This window comes from Ischnura elegans, chromosome 11 (genome assembly GCF_921293095.1).
Source record: "Ischnura elegans chromosome 11, ioIscEleg1.1, whole genome shotgun sequence".
Taxonomy (NCBI): domain Eukaryota; kingdom Metazoa; phylum Arthropoda; class Insecta; order Odonata; family Coenagrionidae; genus Ischnura; species Ischnura elegans.
Genome location: NC_060256.1, coordinates 16,562,314 through 16,578,786, shown reverse-complemented (window position 1 = coordinate 16,578,786; position 16,473 = coordinate 16,562,314). Strand labels below are relative to the sequence as shown.

General features: G+C 37.7%; 1 protein-coding gene across 1 annotated transcript in view; it reads right to left on the bottom strand.

The window, feature by feature from the left end:
- Positions 1 to 2,261: 2,261 nt before the first annotated feature.
- The window catches only part of LOC124167881 (nuclear export mediator factor NEMF homolog), a 37,767-nt gene continuing 23,555 nt past the window's right edge, over positions 2,262 to 16,473 (bottom strand). Inside the window, exons 9-17 of the mRNA XM_046545941.1 lie at positions 13,490 to 13,686; positions 13,162 to 13,342; positions 11,507 to 11,701; positions 11,179 to 11,399; positions 8,744 to 8,870; positions 6,690 to 6,892; positions 6,033 to 6,178; positions 5,439 to 5,800; positions 2,262 to 3,009 (exon numbers count right to left, since the gene is read on the bottom strand). Of these exons, the coding sequence (XP_046401897.1) occupies positions 2,811 to 3,009; positions 5,439 to 5,800; positions 6,033 to 6,178; positions 6,690 to 6,892; positions 8,744 to 8,870; positions 11,179 to 11,399; positions 11,507 to 11,701; positions 13,162 to 13,342; positions 13,490 to 13,686 (1,831 nt within the window). The 3' untranslated portion in view covers positions 2,262 to 2,810. The remainder of the gene's footprint in view (positions 3,010 to 5,438; positions 5,801 to 6,032; positions 6,179 to 6,689; positions 6,893 to 8,743; positions 8,871 to 11,178; positions 11,400 to 11,506; positions 11,702 to 13,161; positions 13,343 to 13,489; positions 13,687 to 16,473) is intronic.

The window sequence follows — 16,473 nt, the reverse complement described above, 5'->3', positions numbered from 1 at the left end:
TATATGTACATCCTGTGTCATAGCAATAGTTTCCATGTTCCACTAAATTAAGTTAATTGCCTCTTTCACACTAAGCTATGCCACTGATGTTAGAAAAATACATTTTTAGTGGCAGCATAATTGGCCCCCTTTTGTTCATTACATATATTAATGACCTCTGCTCCTATTAACAGCAAACTATGTTTATTTACTGATGATTCTGTCATTTAACGTAAAATTAGTGATCACTCTGACTTTGTAATTCTATCATCAGATTTAAACAAAGTTCATTTGTCGAGCCCAGAGTGGGGACTCGAACTGATCTGAGCAAATGCAGGGGCAGTACATTTCTTGTGGAGGTCATCTAACCAGTCCCATGATTATGCTGTGGATGGTATTAACTTCAAGGCAACAGGCTAAGTGATGTACCTGGGAGTTATAATGACTTTGAAAATATCATGGGGTACACACATAAGGAATATTTGTGGCAGAGCCCTGAAGATGTTAGAATTCGTCTCACTTATTGTGGGAAGATTTCAGGATGAGAAAGTAAAAGAAAGGTGCTACTTCGAACTTGTCTGACCACACCTTGAATATGCAGTGAGCATTTCGGATCTGGTGCAGAAAGATTTAATCCGTTAACTGAATAAAATACAAAGGAAAGCTTTGCGTTTCGTCAAAAACTGCTACTGGTGTACAGACACTATTACTCAGATGTTAAGCGAATTAGGCTAAGAGCCCCTAGAGACTCAGAGTCTGTGTGCCAGGCTTAGATTGCTTGAACAATTGAGAATACATACGTACGAAAATGAAAAGGTGACTTCGTTGATTTCCACAGATTTATTTCGTCCGTACGACATGTTTCGAACCATAGAGGTCATTACCAAGTACAAAAATTTTGAATTTTAAGCAAACATATATACTCTTCCCCCAACCCCTTCAAAGAGTATATATGTTTGCTTAACATTCGAAATTTTTGTACTTGATAATGACCTCTATGGTTCGAAACATGTCGTACGGACGAAATAAATCTGTGGAAATCAACGAAGTCACCTTTTCATTTTCGTGTATTAATTTCCACATAGTTGAGCCTAATACAATTGAACGAATACATATGTATTTTTAAGAGTGACACGGAGGACATCACCTCAGAGTCCCACTATATTTCCAGGAACAACAGAAGTGATAAATTAAGAGATATTGCTGAACGGATATGTAATTTTCCACATGTCACATTTATTAACCTAAACCAGTTTTGAGAATTTAGAATGACATTTTCAAGAGGCCAGCAAGTTACAACAGACTCCCGATTATCTGGCTGTGGTTTATCCAGGTTGCGGATTGTCAGTGCATGATTTTCACTCTCGCTCAATTTTTTCTGCGATCTTTATTTTTAAAAATTAAATCAGACGCAAAATCATCGGAATTACTGCATCAATGCTAGGATACACCGGGCTTATTATTCCCTTTAGAATCCCCTTTGTATAACGGAAGCAATCGCACTCTAGCTGCATTCACGGTAGTACCATGCTTCTGTTTTCCAAGCTTCGCAGTGCGCGGCCTCGCTCGGTGATCACGGATACACGTCACACAGCAGCCGCAACCCGGGCAACTTGTGCGAGACGAGACTACATGGCGTGGTGCCTGACAGTGTAGTTTCCGACGTCGAGCAGTGGTTTTGAAGAATTCGTGCAAACCACTTTTCTATATCCGTGATCACGCAGCCGCAGATGTGTGGTTTTCGAAAGCAGGCCTTAAATGGAGCATTAATAATATGAATACAACCATGTTATGGCCACTAAAAAGATCGCAAACTGGCGAAGAAAGCTATCAATGAGTCCGGGAAGCACTCTAAAATAACAGAATAACTGCATAAATAATAATGTATTGTTTTTTTAGGTAAATTATAAACATTGCAAGACATTTAAGTTAAAGTTTGGATTATCCGTGTTTTCCAATTATTCGTGCCGTCCCTCCCCATCATCATTAGCCCGGATTATTGGGAGTGTACTGTGCCTCCTTGATGCAAGAGACCTTAAGATATTTTGGATCTTAATACTGATCTTTGGATGTGAATCACTATCTGGATGAGTAATCATGGGATACAACGTTGATGACAGAAAAGCAAATTAAATTTATAGGCACCCACACCAGTGTAAATGATTTCCTGATTAAGACTGATTTTGACAAGATGAAAATTGACATACGCGATGCTGTCAGCCCTGTGTAGGCTTCAGATTAAAGAAAAAATATGATAACAAGAAATCATTAAAAAACACATGTATTTTTATCATGAAGATCCTTTTATCCTAAAAAATCACAATAAATGAAGCATCCATAATCAATATTTAAAGGGACACCAAGAATAAATTCCAATGGTAACATAACAAGGAAGAATTCATCAGCATGATACATAATCCTCATCACTGCCATGTCTAGAAGGTATAAGTAGGTATGTATTCAACAATGAAAAGTATCATTCCGCGATAGAAAAATTAAGTTTTGAGCACTGACATAAAATCAATAAATTAATACTATCCATTAGGTCAGAAAAAGACCGAGATCAAGGATACATATTATGATTCAGATTTAGTTTATCCTCAAACTACTCTTAATGATTCTGTATTACCTTCTGTATTCCAATAGGTGCAATGGAAATGAACTTTCCAAGTACATAAAATTCTATGGACATTAGCCATGGTTAACTTCAAAAATGTCTCAAAACTTTTTAAAAAAATAATCTCCAGTAATAATCCAACAATAAATTACAACATGTGCAAAACTGTAAAACATTTACTAACCCCAACTTCTGAAAAATTTAATCAATCGTTTCATTTTTTCTTTTTTTGCAACATTGGTGCTGACACTTTCACTTTCCCAGGAATGTTTCTGGCAATATCTTGATCTTTAACACTCTTTAAGAGGTCTTTCTCACGGGAGGTGGAAGCCTTGTCCTTCAAAAACATATTCAGAGCTGTCTTGGCAGCTTTCCCTCGCTTGCCAGTCCCAGGGGTAAGTTTTACTTTATATCTGTAATAGAAAAACCCATGCAAAACATTTTAATACAGCAGAATCCTCAAGTCATACAGGAGAAATTTAAAACAAAAAAACTGTATACATATTTCCACTTTTACTTTTCTCCTCAGTACAACTAGTTCAAGAACTCTTGATTCACCAATCTTCACTAAAAATCCAGTTGTTGCACGCACACTAGACCCTTAGTGTTCAGAATTTGGAAAGTTATCATTTCCTAATCTCAAGATGACCAAAATGAAGTTTATATTCACATGCTAAATTGTAGTAAACCTTTTTAAAGTAAGCAAAGAAGGTTAATTCTAAAACACTAGGAACTTTGATTCTGCCTGGAGAGAGGAGGGGAAGTATCTGACACTAGAAGTATGTGGTGCAGGCCGTCCTTCAGAGGCACCATAGTATAAAGTATAGCTCTCCGATTGATGGGGACCATTCCTAATTAATGCTCACTTAGAGATACATCAAAACAAACAAAATTTCAGCCCTAAAGAGCTTCACTTATACATTTTTCATTGGAGTGGAATTTTTTCAGCACCAAAACTCCCAACTCTGGGTCTTAAGTACTCTGGGTCCTTGATAAACAGGTTTCTGTTATTTAAAAATAGGTAATCAAATTTTAGCACAAGAATGTAAACTTATCACAGTCATTAGGAGACAAGGAAAGCATTACTAATCCAAATTCTGAAATATAAGTGCTCATCTAAGGCACAATACAAGGGAGGAGGGTTAGAATGGATGGGAGAGGTAACACTCCTGGACTGAGCATATCACTCGCAGATGCATTAAGTACCAAAATAATGCAGACAGTCATGCAGCAAGTCCTTAGGATATCCAAGAGATTGTTGTTTTAGCACCAAAAATTAATTTTCCCCAACAAGCAACACTTATAATTACGTAGTTAATTGCAAAGAGGTTAAGCTGAATCTGCAGCATAGTTCAATTGTTGCTGTTGATTGAAATAAACAACACTTCATTTGTTCATAAAAATGGATGAAAGTGAGTTTCGAGCCGTGACCAAACACTGGTTTCCAAAACGAGTTAATGCCAATAGAAATAAAAACCGAAACGGATGAAGTCCATGGCACATCTGCTCCTTGGTATGCAACAATTTACAATTGGAAGAATGAGTTTAAACGTGGCAGTACATCTGCTCTGGATGCCCTGAGGAAGTGTCTACCTCTGAAATGATGGATCAAATCCATAGAACTGTTTTAAGTGATGTGTAAATTGATGTAAACCATGTATCAAAGAGCACACAAAAGTTGAGACCACAAGCATGGTACAGTTGTTTTAATTTTGCACGAAAAACTGGATGTGAAAATATCTTGGCTAGACGGGTGCCGTGTTTACTCACAGTGGAGACTGAGAGCATTTGTGTAGACGACTCTTGAGTCATTTTTGGTGGTTTTCCATCGCAATCCAGAGGATTTTCTTCATCGATAAATAACTTTAGTTGAAACATGGATTCATCAATACACTCGAGACACAAAAACAATCAAAACAATGGATTTTCAAAGGCAGAATAGGCGCTAAAGAAAAAGAAGACTGTGAAATCGGCCAGCAAGATTGTCGCCACAGTCTTCTGGGATGAACGTGGAATAATCTACATTGAATACTTGGAAAAGGAGAAAAATGATAACAGGAAAGTATGATGCATCATTATCGGAATGGTTGAGCTAAGAAATTAACGAGAAAAGTTCTCATGAGAAATGGAGAAAGAGCCTCTTTCATCAAAACTGCCTCTTTCTGCAAGACTGCACACCTCCACAGTTGCTATGGCCACAATTGAAGAATTAAAGTTTCATTTATTACCACATTCACAGTATTATTCACTTGATTTGGCCCCTAATAACTTTTTCTTATTTCCTAATATGAAGAAATGGATTGGCAGACAAAGGTGTGTGTTGTTGAAGTTTATTCGGGATTGCCACCGCATAAGGTTCTCCATCTCTGCCGACGTTTCGATGGCCGAGTCGTCCATCGTCATGGTCTAACAAGGAGGCCAAGAGTCAATTCATATTCTGGTTGAATTACGATGGAATGACCCATTTTTTTCAAGATCTTGCTCCGTCAAATTTTTTGGCCAATGGAACAATAAATACTGCTTTTATAACTTATGCTATGGGCAAATGAACTTATGCTAAGTAGATTAAAAAGTAAACTCTGCTGTATTCCACACAACATACATCAATATACTCAACCAGTTTCGAATTTTTGTAAGTGAACCTCTTGATAATGACCTGAAGAGGTCGAAACCATTCGAGTCTTTTAATAAATACTGTACAACAAAATTTATTTTTTGATCTATCATGTCACCATTCCACGAGGTAACCCCACAAAGAATTGATTTCTTAGGATAAGTAAGAAACAATAAATTTGAATTGGTTAATAAGATCAGTGGTTAAGATTACGAAGTTGCAACTCACTTGCAGTTGGCAAGGGCATTGTATGGTGCAACAGTGGGGATTGCAAAGAGAAGCTCGTCCTCTGCTACTGGCTGGCCAGTGAGGGAGTTGAGTATGTCCAGCTCATCCTTTGTTGAGGTATTAATGTCCTCATCATCATCATCGTTAATGTCTTCTTTCGGCTCCTCCTTTACCACAACCCTGTCGTTGGCAGGTTCATCACCAACCTGCTCTTCACCAAATAGCATTCCTGTGCCGGAGAAAGGCACCAGTCCAACCCGCTTTGCACCTTTCTTCTCATTCTTTTTCGGATTTTTCTTGGATCCTCCATGCTGATCCTGTTTTCCTTTCTTACGATTCGACTCCTTGGCACTGCCAGCAGACTGCAATATGTGATTATAAATAGCAGTATATCAATAATATTCTATCGTCTAAATCAATATTTGAAAGTGCAAATTTCTCTATTACATTCACTACAGAGAAAATTTGGGTGCATGCTTAAAATGCAAAAATGCTGAGAAAGTACATATTAGACTTGATTCGCCAGATCGTCTTTTAATAAAGAGATAATGTTTGAGCAAGAAAATTTGCTTCATATTTGTAACCCAAACATACTTGTAATATTTCCATTCGAAGCTTCCTTTCCTCTTCATCTTGATACTTGTATTTCTCTTTAATTTTCTTCAGCTTACCCCTCTGTCCACGCTTCACTTGATTTTCCACTTTTGTTTCTGTGTCACTATCACTGCCTCTATCTACATCTGTAAGCAAAATTGAAGAAGAAATAAAATGTTTTTTTTTTTTCAATTTATATTTTAAAAATTATCAAAGGACTAAGGGTAAAAAATGACTGAAAATGGTATAGTATCAAGTATAAGTTTCTGGTCTCAAAGTATCAAAATTACTGTATGAAAACCAATGACATGAAAGGTGATTTTTTTATCTGAAAGAAATATCCACTTACAGGGGTCCTATACGGCGAAGTAATATTTGCCCTCATAAAGGAAAAAATTTGTTTCAACTAACTTTACACAGCCACCATAGATAAAATTTCTGGAAGTAGCAAACGGACAAAGAGGAAGGCATTATAGAAGCAGATAAAATCCAGAAAAACTTGACTGTGATGAAAATAACCCATAAAAAAAAGATCTCATTCTAGTTGTTGTTGGCTCACATATATGTATTCCTATATTCCAGACTTTTCTATGATTGCCGTGCTACTGCTTGGCAATACTCAAAAGAATCTTTTTAAATTCATGACATTTCTTTTACCTTTTTCTTTCTTTGAATTCTTCTGTTTTTTCTGCTTTCCTTCTGGGGCTGCATTCTTTTCTCCACCATCTTTCTTTGGCTTCTTTTTATTTTCACTTGGTTTCAACTTGACTGGCTTATCATCACCAAGATACACCACATCCTCATCACCATTTGAAATCTGGCTCTTCAGAATGGAGGCACCCTCAGCAACCAATGAAATTCTGAGAAATAATCATTCAAATAGCACAAAATTGAAACTTTTGCCAAAAACAATATTTCCCCGAGATGATTTTTACATTGATGAAAAAATTCAACAAGGAACAATAAAGAGGCAAATATCTAATGCTCACTTCAATGCTATTCAAGTATGTACTTTGGTGCTTGCAAAAAAAATTGAGTATCACAGCCTATATTGCTCAATGATATAAACACAAATGGTAATTTCCACACTGTAAGACCCCCGATGCTCTAAGGGGTGTCGCCGATCAATTGGCAGGGATTTTTGAAAGGAAACTCATAGACTACGGAGAGATGATTTTATTATTCTACTCGTTTACATTCTTCGCCGCCACGCGTCCAACTCCGCGACGTTCGTTGTCCAACGGCCCCCCTCCGCTGACCTCCCCTCCTCCCCCTTCCTCATCCTCAGCCATCGTCTTTCTCCTTCACCCAGCTCTGCAGTTTCCCACGGGAGGATGGACGATGAGCGTAAAGAGACTCGACTCTTCGCAGTGACAGAAACGCATGACTAGGGAAAAATATGGAGTGTGTAGGTGATGGGTTGGGGGCGTGAAAGGGTGGGACCGGAAGTTAGGTCTGCTGTTTCTGTCTCTTACAACACTATTAAATTTAACGCTTAAAGACCGACCATGGTTTCAACCTTGAAAATGACACCATGTGTGTCAAAGTGTCGAAACCATCGTCGGTCATTAAGTGTAAAATTAAATAGTGTGGAAATTACCATTTGTTTTTTTATCATGGATATAGCACTACATATTCCACAAAATCAAGCCTGAAACAATTTTATAGGCATCTTGCTCGACTCCAGTTGGAACAAAATTTGGATTAAGAGTCTACCAACATATTTGTCCACTGTACCAGTAAGAGGACTACAGAAACCAATAGATAATACAAAAATAAAATCACTTATTTTACCAACAAGTCTATAAATTGTCCACATTATCAGTTTGCAATTCAAAGGGAAACTAGGTACATGCGTACCATGAAAACGCGTTCTGCCACGAAAATAACATAATTGAAAGTAGGCTTCCGTGAATGGGAAAACATGACACCAAATAGCAGAAAAAATTTGCACGAATAAAAATAAAAATTTCAGAAAAATCATGGAAATAAGGGTGAATCACAGGCTTCTGTAAAATGAAACAAAAAAAAAAGACATTATGAAAAAAATTGCCATAGGCGAGATTCAATCCCAGGACATCAGCATGACAATCTGCCACATTAACCACTCCTCTACAGATAAATCCTACAAGATGGACTCTCATATGGGAATACATTTGACCAGTAAATGTTTAACTGCGTGCAACATGCTTCTGAACTTTCTTTGCAACCTGCATGCAAAATTGCATCCACGCAGTGGGAAAATGATTTCCAATCATTTTATGAAGTTGATGGTTTGAGGCGTTACTTTATGGAAGTTGCTCATGATGAATGAAAATTGTACTTTGTTTTTCCACATATATTTATTTACACGTGACCGCAGTTTTGACGCACTGCGTCATCATTTGGTGAGATGATGACGCCGCCAGATGATGACGCAGATCTCGCCAGATGATGACGCAGTGTGTCGAAACTGCGGTCGCGTGTAAATAAATATATGTGGAAAAACAAAGTACAATTTTTATTCATTTCCAATCATATCCATGACAGTCAACCTATGTGACACTAGCCTTTTTAAATGCAAATGGTGAAGTTACTAAAAAAAGATCAAGTAAGTTAGAAACTTGAGTAGCAACAACAATGAGTCGATCAATGTGAGCCGATAAATGTTGTACAAACTTGAGCCGATCAATGTGAGGGCAGCCTTAATCTCAATCAGTATGAGTACTCACTGGCCACCAGTGTGCTCAAATTTTATTTGAGTGTCAGGAAACTCAGGGACACCACACGTCTCTTCATCATCCTCTTCCTCCTCCTCCTCCTCTTCACTTTTATGGATTCCTCCAGGGCATTCATCACCTTCAAAGTTCCAGCATGCAAGGAATAGATTAGGAACAAAATTATCAAATATTAAGAGACAGGTTGCAAAAAATATTGCACCTCACAGCGACATCCCAGTCATGGGTGCAGCTAGGAATTAAGGCTGGGGGGTGCTTAGGCTTCGGTGCAACTAACATCGGGGTGTGTGGGGGTATGGTATACCCACCAGGATAAGCAGTAGGTACGAGATTAATAAATTGCAGAATTTTCAAGGTAAATGGTTCATAATTGTGAGATGTACGGCTTTCTGAGGGATATTTTATTCATCCTTACACTTTTGTATTAGTAATATCAATCTAATTAAGTAAAATGGATTAAACTTAAAAATTTCTCTGAGCTCTGGGGGGGGAGGGGTTTTATCCCCCAAAACCCCCCCCCTCGCTGCACCACTGATCTCAGTAATAAAACACATGTGCAACTGCGACATGGCTGAAAATAACAAATTAGGGGATGGTGATTAATTAGGTGAGGTGATTTCAGCAATTTTTGGACCAACTTCCTCCATTAGTGAGATATCATGAGATATGGCTCGACCGCCTTGCTCTAATCTCACGTAAGATTGTTCAAAATTCGTATGTTGAGTGTGAACACATGAATCTATGCTTCATTGCGTTGGTTTTATTTTAAAAAATCGTTTAATTATTTTTCTTAAATATTTGTCAATTCAATCCAGTTATCTCACAATTTTACACTATTTCCTATGGAAAAAAATTACGTGATACTCGCCATGACCCTATCTCCCCCATATGAGATTGGGTGAGAATCTGCTTCATTATTGAATTAATGGATGCCCGCTTACTGGAAATGGACAAAAAATTAACACAAAGTTCACTGGCATCTGAATGCAGGCAACTTGTTTTCCAAAAATATGCCCAGGTACCTAATGTTCTCTCATACAACCAGGAATTTTGAACATACTAACAGATAAAAGAAAAGAATGGTAAAGTGAAAACCACTTGAATCTTTGACCAATTTCCTCTCATTCAAGTGGACTGTTTTATATAAAATATTTGTTCTCTGATGCTAGCTTTCTTTTCCATGCCCAAGTTTACTCTCCTCTTTACAAAAACAAACCTATGCTTTACTTTTCTAGTCATTACGTCGTTACCTCAGAGTAACCCTGCCTTTATTCGGTCTGAATCGTTTCCTGCATAGTATATATTACTCACAACTCCACTCTTTACTTTTATTTTCTGTTCACACATGCTGCTTCATCAGTCCATCTTCAATACACAATTCAAATTAGTAGCAATATTGTAAAAAAATGCCACAACAAAAATGCAAAAGAGAAGTATTCTAGAACATGTGATACAAATTGTTTAGTATACATAAACAGGCAAACCAGAAAGAGTTTTTGCAAACACAATGGCTAGTCACAGTAAGACACTACTTACGGACCTATCAACAAACTACAATGCAGCTCTATATCTTTGAAAAATGTCAGTTCTTTCAAAATATGAAAATATATGGTTTGAATATACAGTACACTCCCGATAATCCGGGCTGATGATGGGGAGGGACGGCACAAATAATTGGAAAACACGGATAATCCAAACTTTAACTTAAATGTCTCGCAATGTTCATAATTTACCTAAAAAAAAAACAATATATTATTATTTATGCAGTTAATCTGTTATTTTAGAGTGCTTCCCGGACTCTTTGAGAGCTTTCTTCGCCAGTTCACGATCTGTTTAGCGGCGACAACATGGTTGTACTTGTATTATTAATGCTCTATGTAAGGCCTAGTTTCGACAACTACACATCCGTGGCTGTGTGATCACGAATACAGAAAAGTGGTTTGCACGAATGCTTCAAAACCACTGTTTGACATCAGAAACTACACTAACAGGCACCACACCACGCAGTTGCGTCTCGCACAACTTCTGCGTGCCGTGTACCCGTGATTAAGGAGTGCGGTCGCACAATGCGAGGCTTGGAAAACAGGAACACGGTGCTCCCATGAATGCAGCTAGCGCGTGATCGCTTCTGTTTTACAAAGGGGATTCTAACGGAAAAAATAAGTCCGGTGTATCCTACCATTATTAACAAAGTAATTCCATTGATTTTGCATACAATTTTTTCTTTAAAAGATCGCAGAAAAAATTGAGTGACAGTGAAAATCATGCACAGATAATCTGCAAACCGGATAAACCGCAGCCAGATAATCGGGAGTCTACTGTATGTATAGATAGGACATTTTTATTGGTCTTGCGTCAATGTATTTACGTGCATGCATAGAAACAAAACCAAAGAGAAATACAAATGATTTCTTAAAATCATTACATACCACTTCCTCTGGTACTAGCATTCTTCTCGGCCTCTTCATCATCACTGTCTCCCTCAAGCTCAATCTCTTGGTCTTCCTCCACTTCAACGGAACTAACCACTGACTCTCCAGCAACTGAGGCCGTTCCACCAACACTCCCTTCAATGGATTCTGACAGAGTCAATTTCCTCATCTCCAGCTCGTCTTCTTCTAAGCTTCTAACCTTGCGCTCATCAGCATGCCTATAAAATCAAAAGTAGACTGGTTAATATGCCCATGCACCAGGCAAACCCATCGGCAAACCTCCCAAGGGTAAATCAAAGGTGACACAAGTGATATTTAACGTTACCTGAAAACAGAGCTTTCCTCCAACTTAAACAAGAAGCTGAATCCCATGATGAGATGGCAAGGAGGAAGGTAGTTCTTCTTTCCTCGGATCATAAAGCTGCCAGTGGTCAAATATTCACCAGTAGGAGCAGTCTTTGAGACTTGATCACTATGCACCCACCACACATTTTGCGGAACTTTTGCTTCCCATGCTATGCTTTAAGATAAAAAACAACAAATTTTACTCGACTTTTACTAAAACAACCTTCATCAATACAGTGAAACCCTATACTTGGATTTTTTTGGGGACTGGCAAAAAAACATCAGACCTCATAAAGAGTATACAATAAGGGAAAAAGAGTCATAAATGATGCCAAAAAAGACAAAAATTGGTTCACAAAGCAGGAAAAAAATGTAATCCAAAAAATTTAAAAATAGGATTCAACTGAATTAGACAAGGGCAATTAAAATAAAATGCAATTGTTGTGAGTCAGGAATTCGTAATTCGGTTTTAAAGAAAAGGAGCAAACAAATTGAATTGGTTAGGATCCAATTATTTTCTCCAGAGCAGATCAATGAGCTGTAGATTTATGTTAAAATTTATAGGTGCATACACAATTGAGAAAAAATGCTGGCTCTCAGTATCAAAACAGCTTTGTAAACTCTCAGGAGGAAAAACATTAATCATACTTAAGCAGATTATGATTCTAGGACTAAACAGTGAGTGGACCTTAAGGAAGACAGGTGATGCATAATAGGGAAGGCAAAATGGCACACCGATTTTATATGAAATATTTAGTAGGTTATTAATTTTTGACAATAAAATACTATTACAGTAAAACCTCTTTACATCGTAATGGAGGGGACCAAAAGTTGGGCAATTTGAAGTATGGAGGTTCACTATAGAGAAGTTTCAGTGATAGGCACCATTGTTTCATATCATTCGGAAATGAAAGGCACTGCTGTCTTTTAAACCATAATATTTAAGTGTTTAAACAAACATGCATGCATTAGTGAACACATATTAATTATTTAATAATTACAGAAAGCGAGCACTATCGCATGATTTTTACCATGATTCGAGAGAAAACGATGTGATCTCTCTTAATTCAACAGTCACTTAAAATGATTACAATAGTTGGATACCTTTTTTCTATTTTACTGTTGGTATGCTCTCATATGGAACAAAATGGCCACAACTAATTATTAACGTGAAAATTAGAGCATATTGAAGGTGTATAAGAAAACAAAATAAGGGTGAAACATTTATCGCTGAAAATATCATTCCATGTATGTTATCGCGGCTGCATTAATGGTCTTTAGTTGTCTCAGTATGATTTGTGGAGGTAGTTAGGCCGTCTCGGGAGTATCTCCTTGGTATGATAAGTGGAGGTTTTATGTGATAAAGAGGTTCACTACAAAGAGATTTGCCAATAAATTTACACGTAAATCTGATGGGACCGTAGGGGTGGTATGAAGTATGGTGGTCTATGATGCAAAGAGGTTCACTACATAGAGGTTTTACTGTATTTACAATAATGGGAATGTACTAATATAAGAGAGAGGGAGTAAATCAATATGCTTGTTAAATGAATAACATTCAGACCCAGTCCCAGGATAATTATTTAAAATTAAGGTAAATTATGATAGATTAAATGTTCACTTGAAACAACTAACCTGTAAGAGACAGCCATCACACCAGCCTCATTCAATGTTTTTGGAGGGACAGGACCACCCTGAGGATTTTTTATTATAACACTGCTTGCACCTTGAAGATCCGCATGGACATATATATCATTAGCCCGCAGATGTTTTTTCACAACAATTTCATTCTGCTGCTGGTCTCTTCCACCAATAACTAAAAGAGAGAGAAGTCAACACAGTTATGACATAGAGTAATCTAATTCTCAGGGTTGATTATTTCACCACATGCTAACTAATTAATTAATCTTCTACTATTTATCGTGATTGAGTAATATAATAAGAATAATAATGAATACTCTACCTAAGTAATTCTCTGAACTGATGAACCAGAAAAATTTTTCAAACCAAAACACTTTCCTAGCTTTGTTAATTGTGGTGATCGCCTGCACCTCTTTCAATGCCTGCTTTGTCTTCCTTTCTGCAGATTTCAAAGCTTTCTTTTCCGAGTCCAGAGTTTTTTGCTGTTTCTTCGCAGCACTCCTCTTTTGATCATAGTAACTGGAAGAAAAATTCAACAAAAATGCATCCATTTGAATTAATTATATATTATTTTTACTAAACTCAATTCAGAAAAGTTAAGCATATTCAGCTGTCCTCACATGTTACACCCCACAGTTGATTTATATAATTATGGTTGTCATTCATTTGATATGATCACAAACAGCTTTTTTAATGGTTACACAGTAGAGCCCTTCGACATCTTGAAATTGACTTTGACAGGACTGAGAAAATTTAGGTTTTGTCATAAGGAGACTCGGTACACGGGTGTTTTGTGGGTTGCATAGTGACAGAATGATCATATATTTGACATACATAGATTGAAGACATGAGTAGGGTGACTAGATACCCAGATTAATCCGGACGAGTCCTCCTTTTTAGATGTTCATCCGGTGTCCAGGTGGATTTTTTAAGAATCAGAAAATGTCCTCCTTTAGGAAAATCATGATTATATACATAGTAAATATGTTAATAGCCAAGAACTTTTCAAAACTGAAATTGTTCGATTGGCTGTTTCACCCCAGAAGACGATGGCAGACTCAGTCATTGAAACGTTAGGAGCAATTATCCAAAACCAGCTTTTTATTTCCATTAGCCCCTGGAATCTGCAGAAACAAGTATTCGAACATGAACTTCAACAGGTGTGTGCAACCCAGTGGCAAAATTTGGATTCCTTAATTGATTCCTGATTCTGCAGTAATTAGGAATTTAACATCAAAAGGGTTGAGAGGATAGTCTAGCCTACAGAGACACCCAGACTACAGAGAAGCCAAGCGGTAGACAACCTTGGCATGCTCTTCTCCACTAGCAGCCCGCATTTGTAACCAATGTGTGGAGGTCCGTGAATTTCGCGAGATGCGATATCGCGAAATCACACGAAATAACACGAAATCGGTAAATAAAAATGAAATTTTGCGTTTTTAGGTGAATTAGGGAAAAAATCACATCTAATGAGTCATAATCTATTAAAGACTAAGCCTTCATTGTTTAATGCTGCCAACGTTCATTTGCTCTATCTCATTACGATTCCAACGTCAATTGGCTCGCATTGTCTCGCGCATGATGCATCCGTGTAATATCGCGCACTGCAGTGATTTCTCTGCCAGAATTTGCTGTTAAATTTATCACAGCCTCTCTCTTCGATTCCCATGTACCAATCCTGAAATATTTAGAATGAATCGCTTTCTCACCTGAAGAATTAGATTTTATGAATTTAAAATGTGCGGAAAGAAATTTAACGCGGCCGCGGAAGAGCGGAAATACAAGCTCACGCACCCGGTACGCGTCAATGCCGAGCGGTAATTCCCGTGACTCACCGGAACACATTAGACAGCGTTATTGGATAACTTGTTGCAGGAAAGCCTTGAATGTGGGTTTAATGTAACAATTTCATTGACTTAAACACGGCCGAAAATCTCCAGCTTCGAAAATCAAGGATTTGATCCGGATCCGGGTCTGAAAAAAAAACCTGGATCTGTCCATCCCTACTAAAAATAAAACCTTTCACAATATAAATTCGATAAGAATTTTTGGTGATTGAGGCAATCAGCTTAGTGATAACATCAAGGTATCCAATAATTAACGGACCAAAAATTTATTGAGAACTGTAAAATTATTCATTTCACATACTCAAGATAGGATAAAATAGAGAGAATAAATTTAAAGAAAGCTCATGAATTTAAAATTCAACAAAATTTCATTTCAAACATCAATTAGAGTAGAAATTTAAGAAACGTTCAGCAGACTGCCAAAAAAAATTAAATTAGAGAGGAGGTTTCATAAATGAGGTTTAATCGAAAAGGAGCATGAAACCCTTTTCAATCAGGTCTGCTTTGTTTCTAGGATGAAATTACTTGTTTGGAGGCAGGAAAATTAAGCACAATAATCTCATGTAAACAGAAGCAACACCACAGATGTTCAAGTTAGGCCTCGGGTACGATACGAGCGGCGTGAGTGGCGCCGCTCTGAAATCGGGCCTCCTTTAGTTGCGTGTAAATCCATTGAGGGTGGGTACGATACGTTTGAGAGGCGAGCGACAGTGAGCGGCGCCGCCCAGTGCCGCTCATAGTTCCAAGTCCAGACCGATTTCTTTTTTTTCCTGCCGCTCGCCACTCAGTAGATTCATCCTTCAATGTAGTTGAAAATGTAAGCGGAGAAACATCAAAGTAGTGAGAATACGGCCAAACAAAGGAAGACTGAAGTTAGAAAAGGTGAGAAACCTGAGTGGTGCCGCTCGTACTGTTGCCACCCCTGCCGCTCACGTGCGGCTCAGGTTGCCGCTCGTATCGTACCCGAGGCCTTAAGGGAAACATAAATTTGCATCCCTGAACAATGCTTCCTGGGTTGAATTTCTTGGTCTAAGAGTAAGCATTTCTGGCACTGTGCCTCAGGGTCGAAGTTTCAATTTACACAGAGGAAATTTCATAATATGTAGATGCTAAATGATTGCAGAGAAGCCACTTTTTTTAAACCGTTGCCTCGTTAACAGCTGCTTTTGGGAAATTCATTTTATTACCTGTAGACAAACCAAGACTGAGGATTTAAGAAATGAGATACCTGATGGAAGTCAGCCAAATTAATGCCAGTAAAAGGGAGCAAAATTTCACTCATGCATCAAATAGTGAGGCTAAGCTGATAATTAATAAGATAATGAAGTAGAGCATTCAAGTTTTCAGAGAAAGATTGATCCCAGCTTAATTATGTATGGACATTACTAAACGAGAAGCTTTTTATATGCTAAGTTTTTGGGGATGCTAAAAGGAGGACAGGACAGTTAAAATGAAAAGT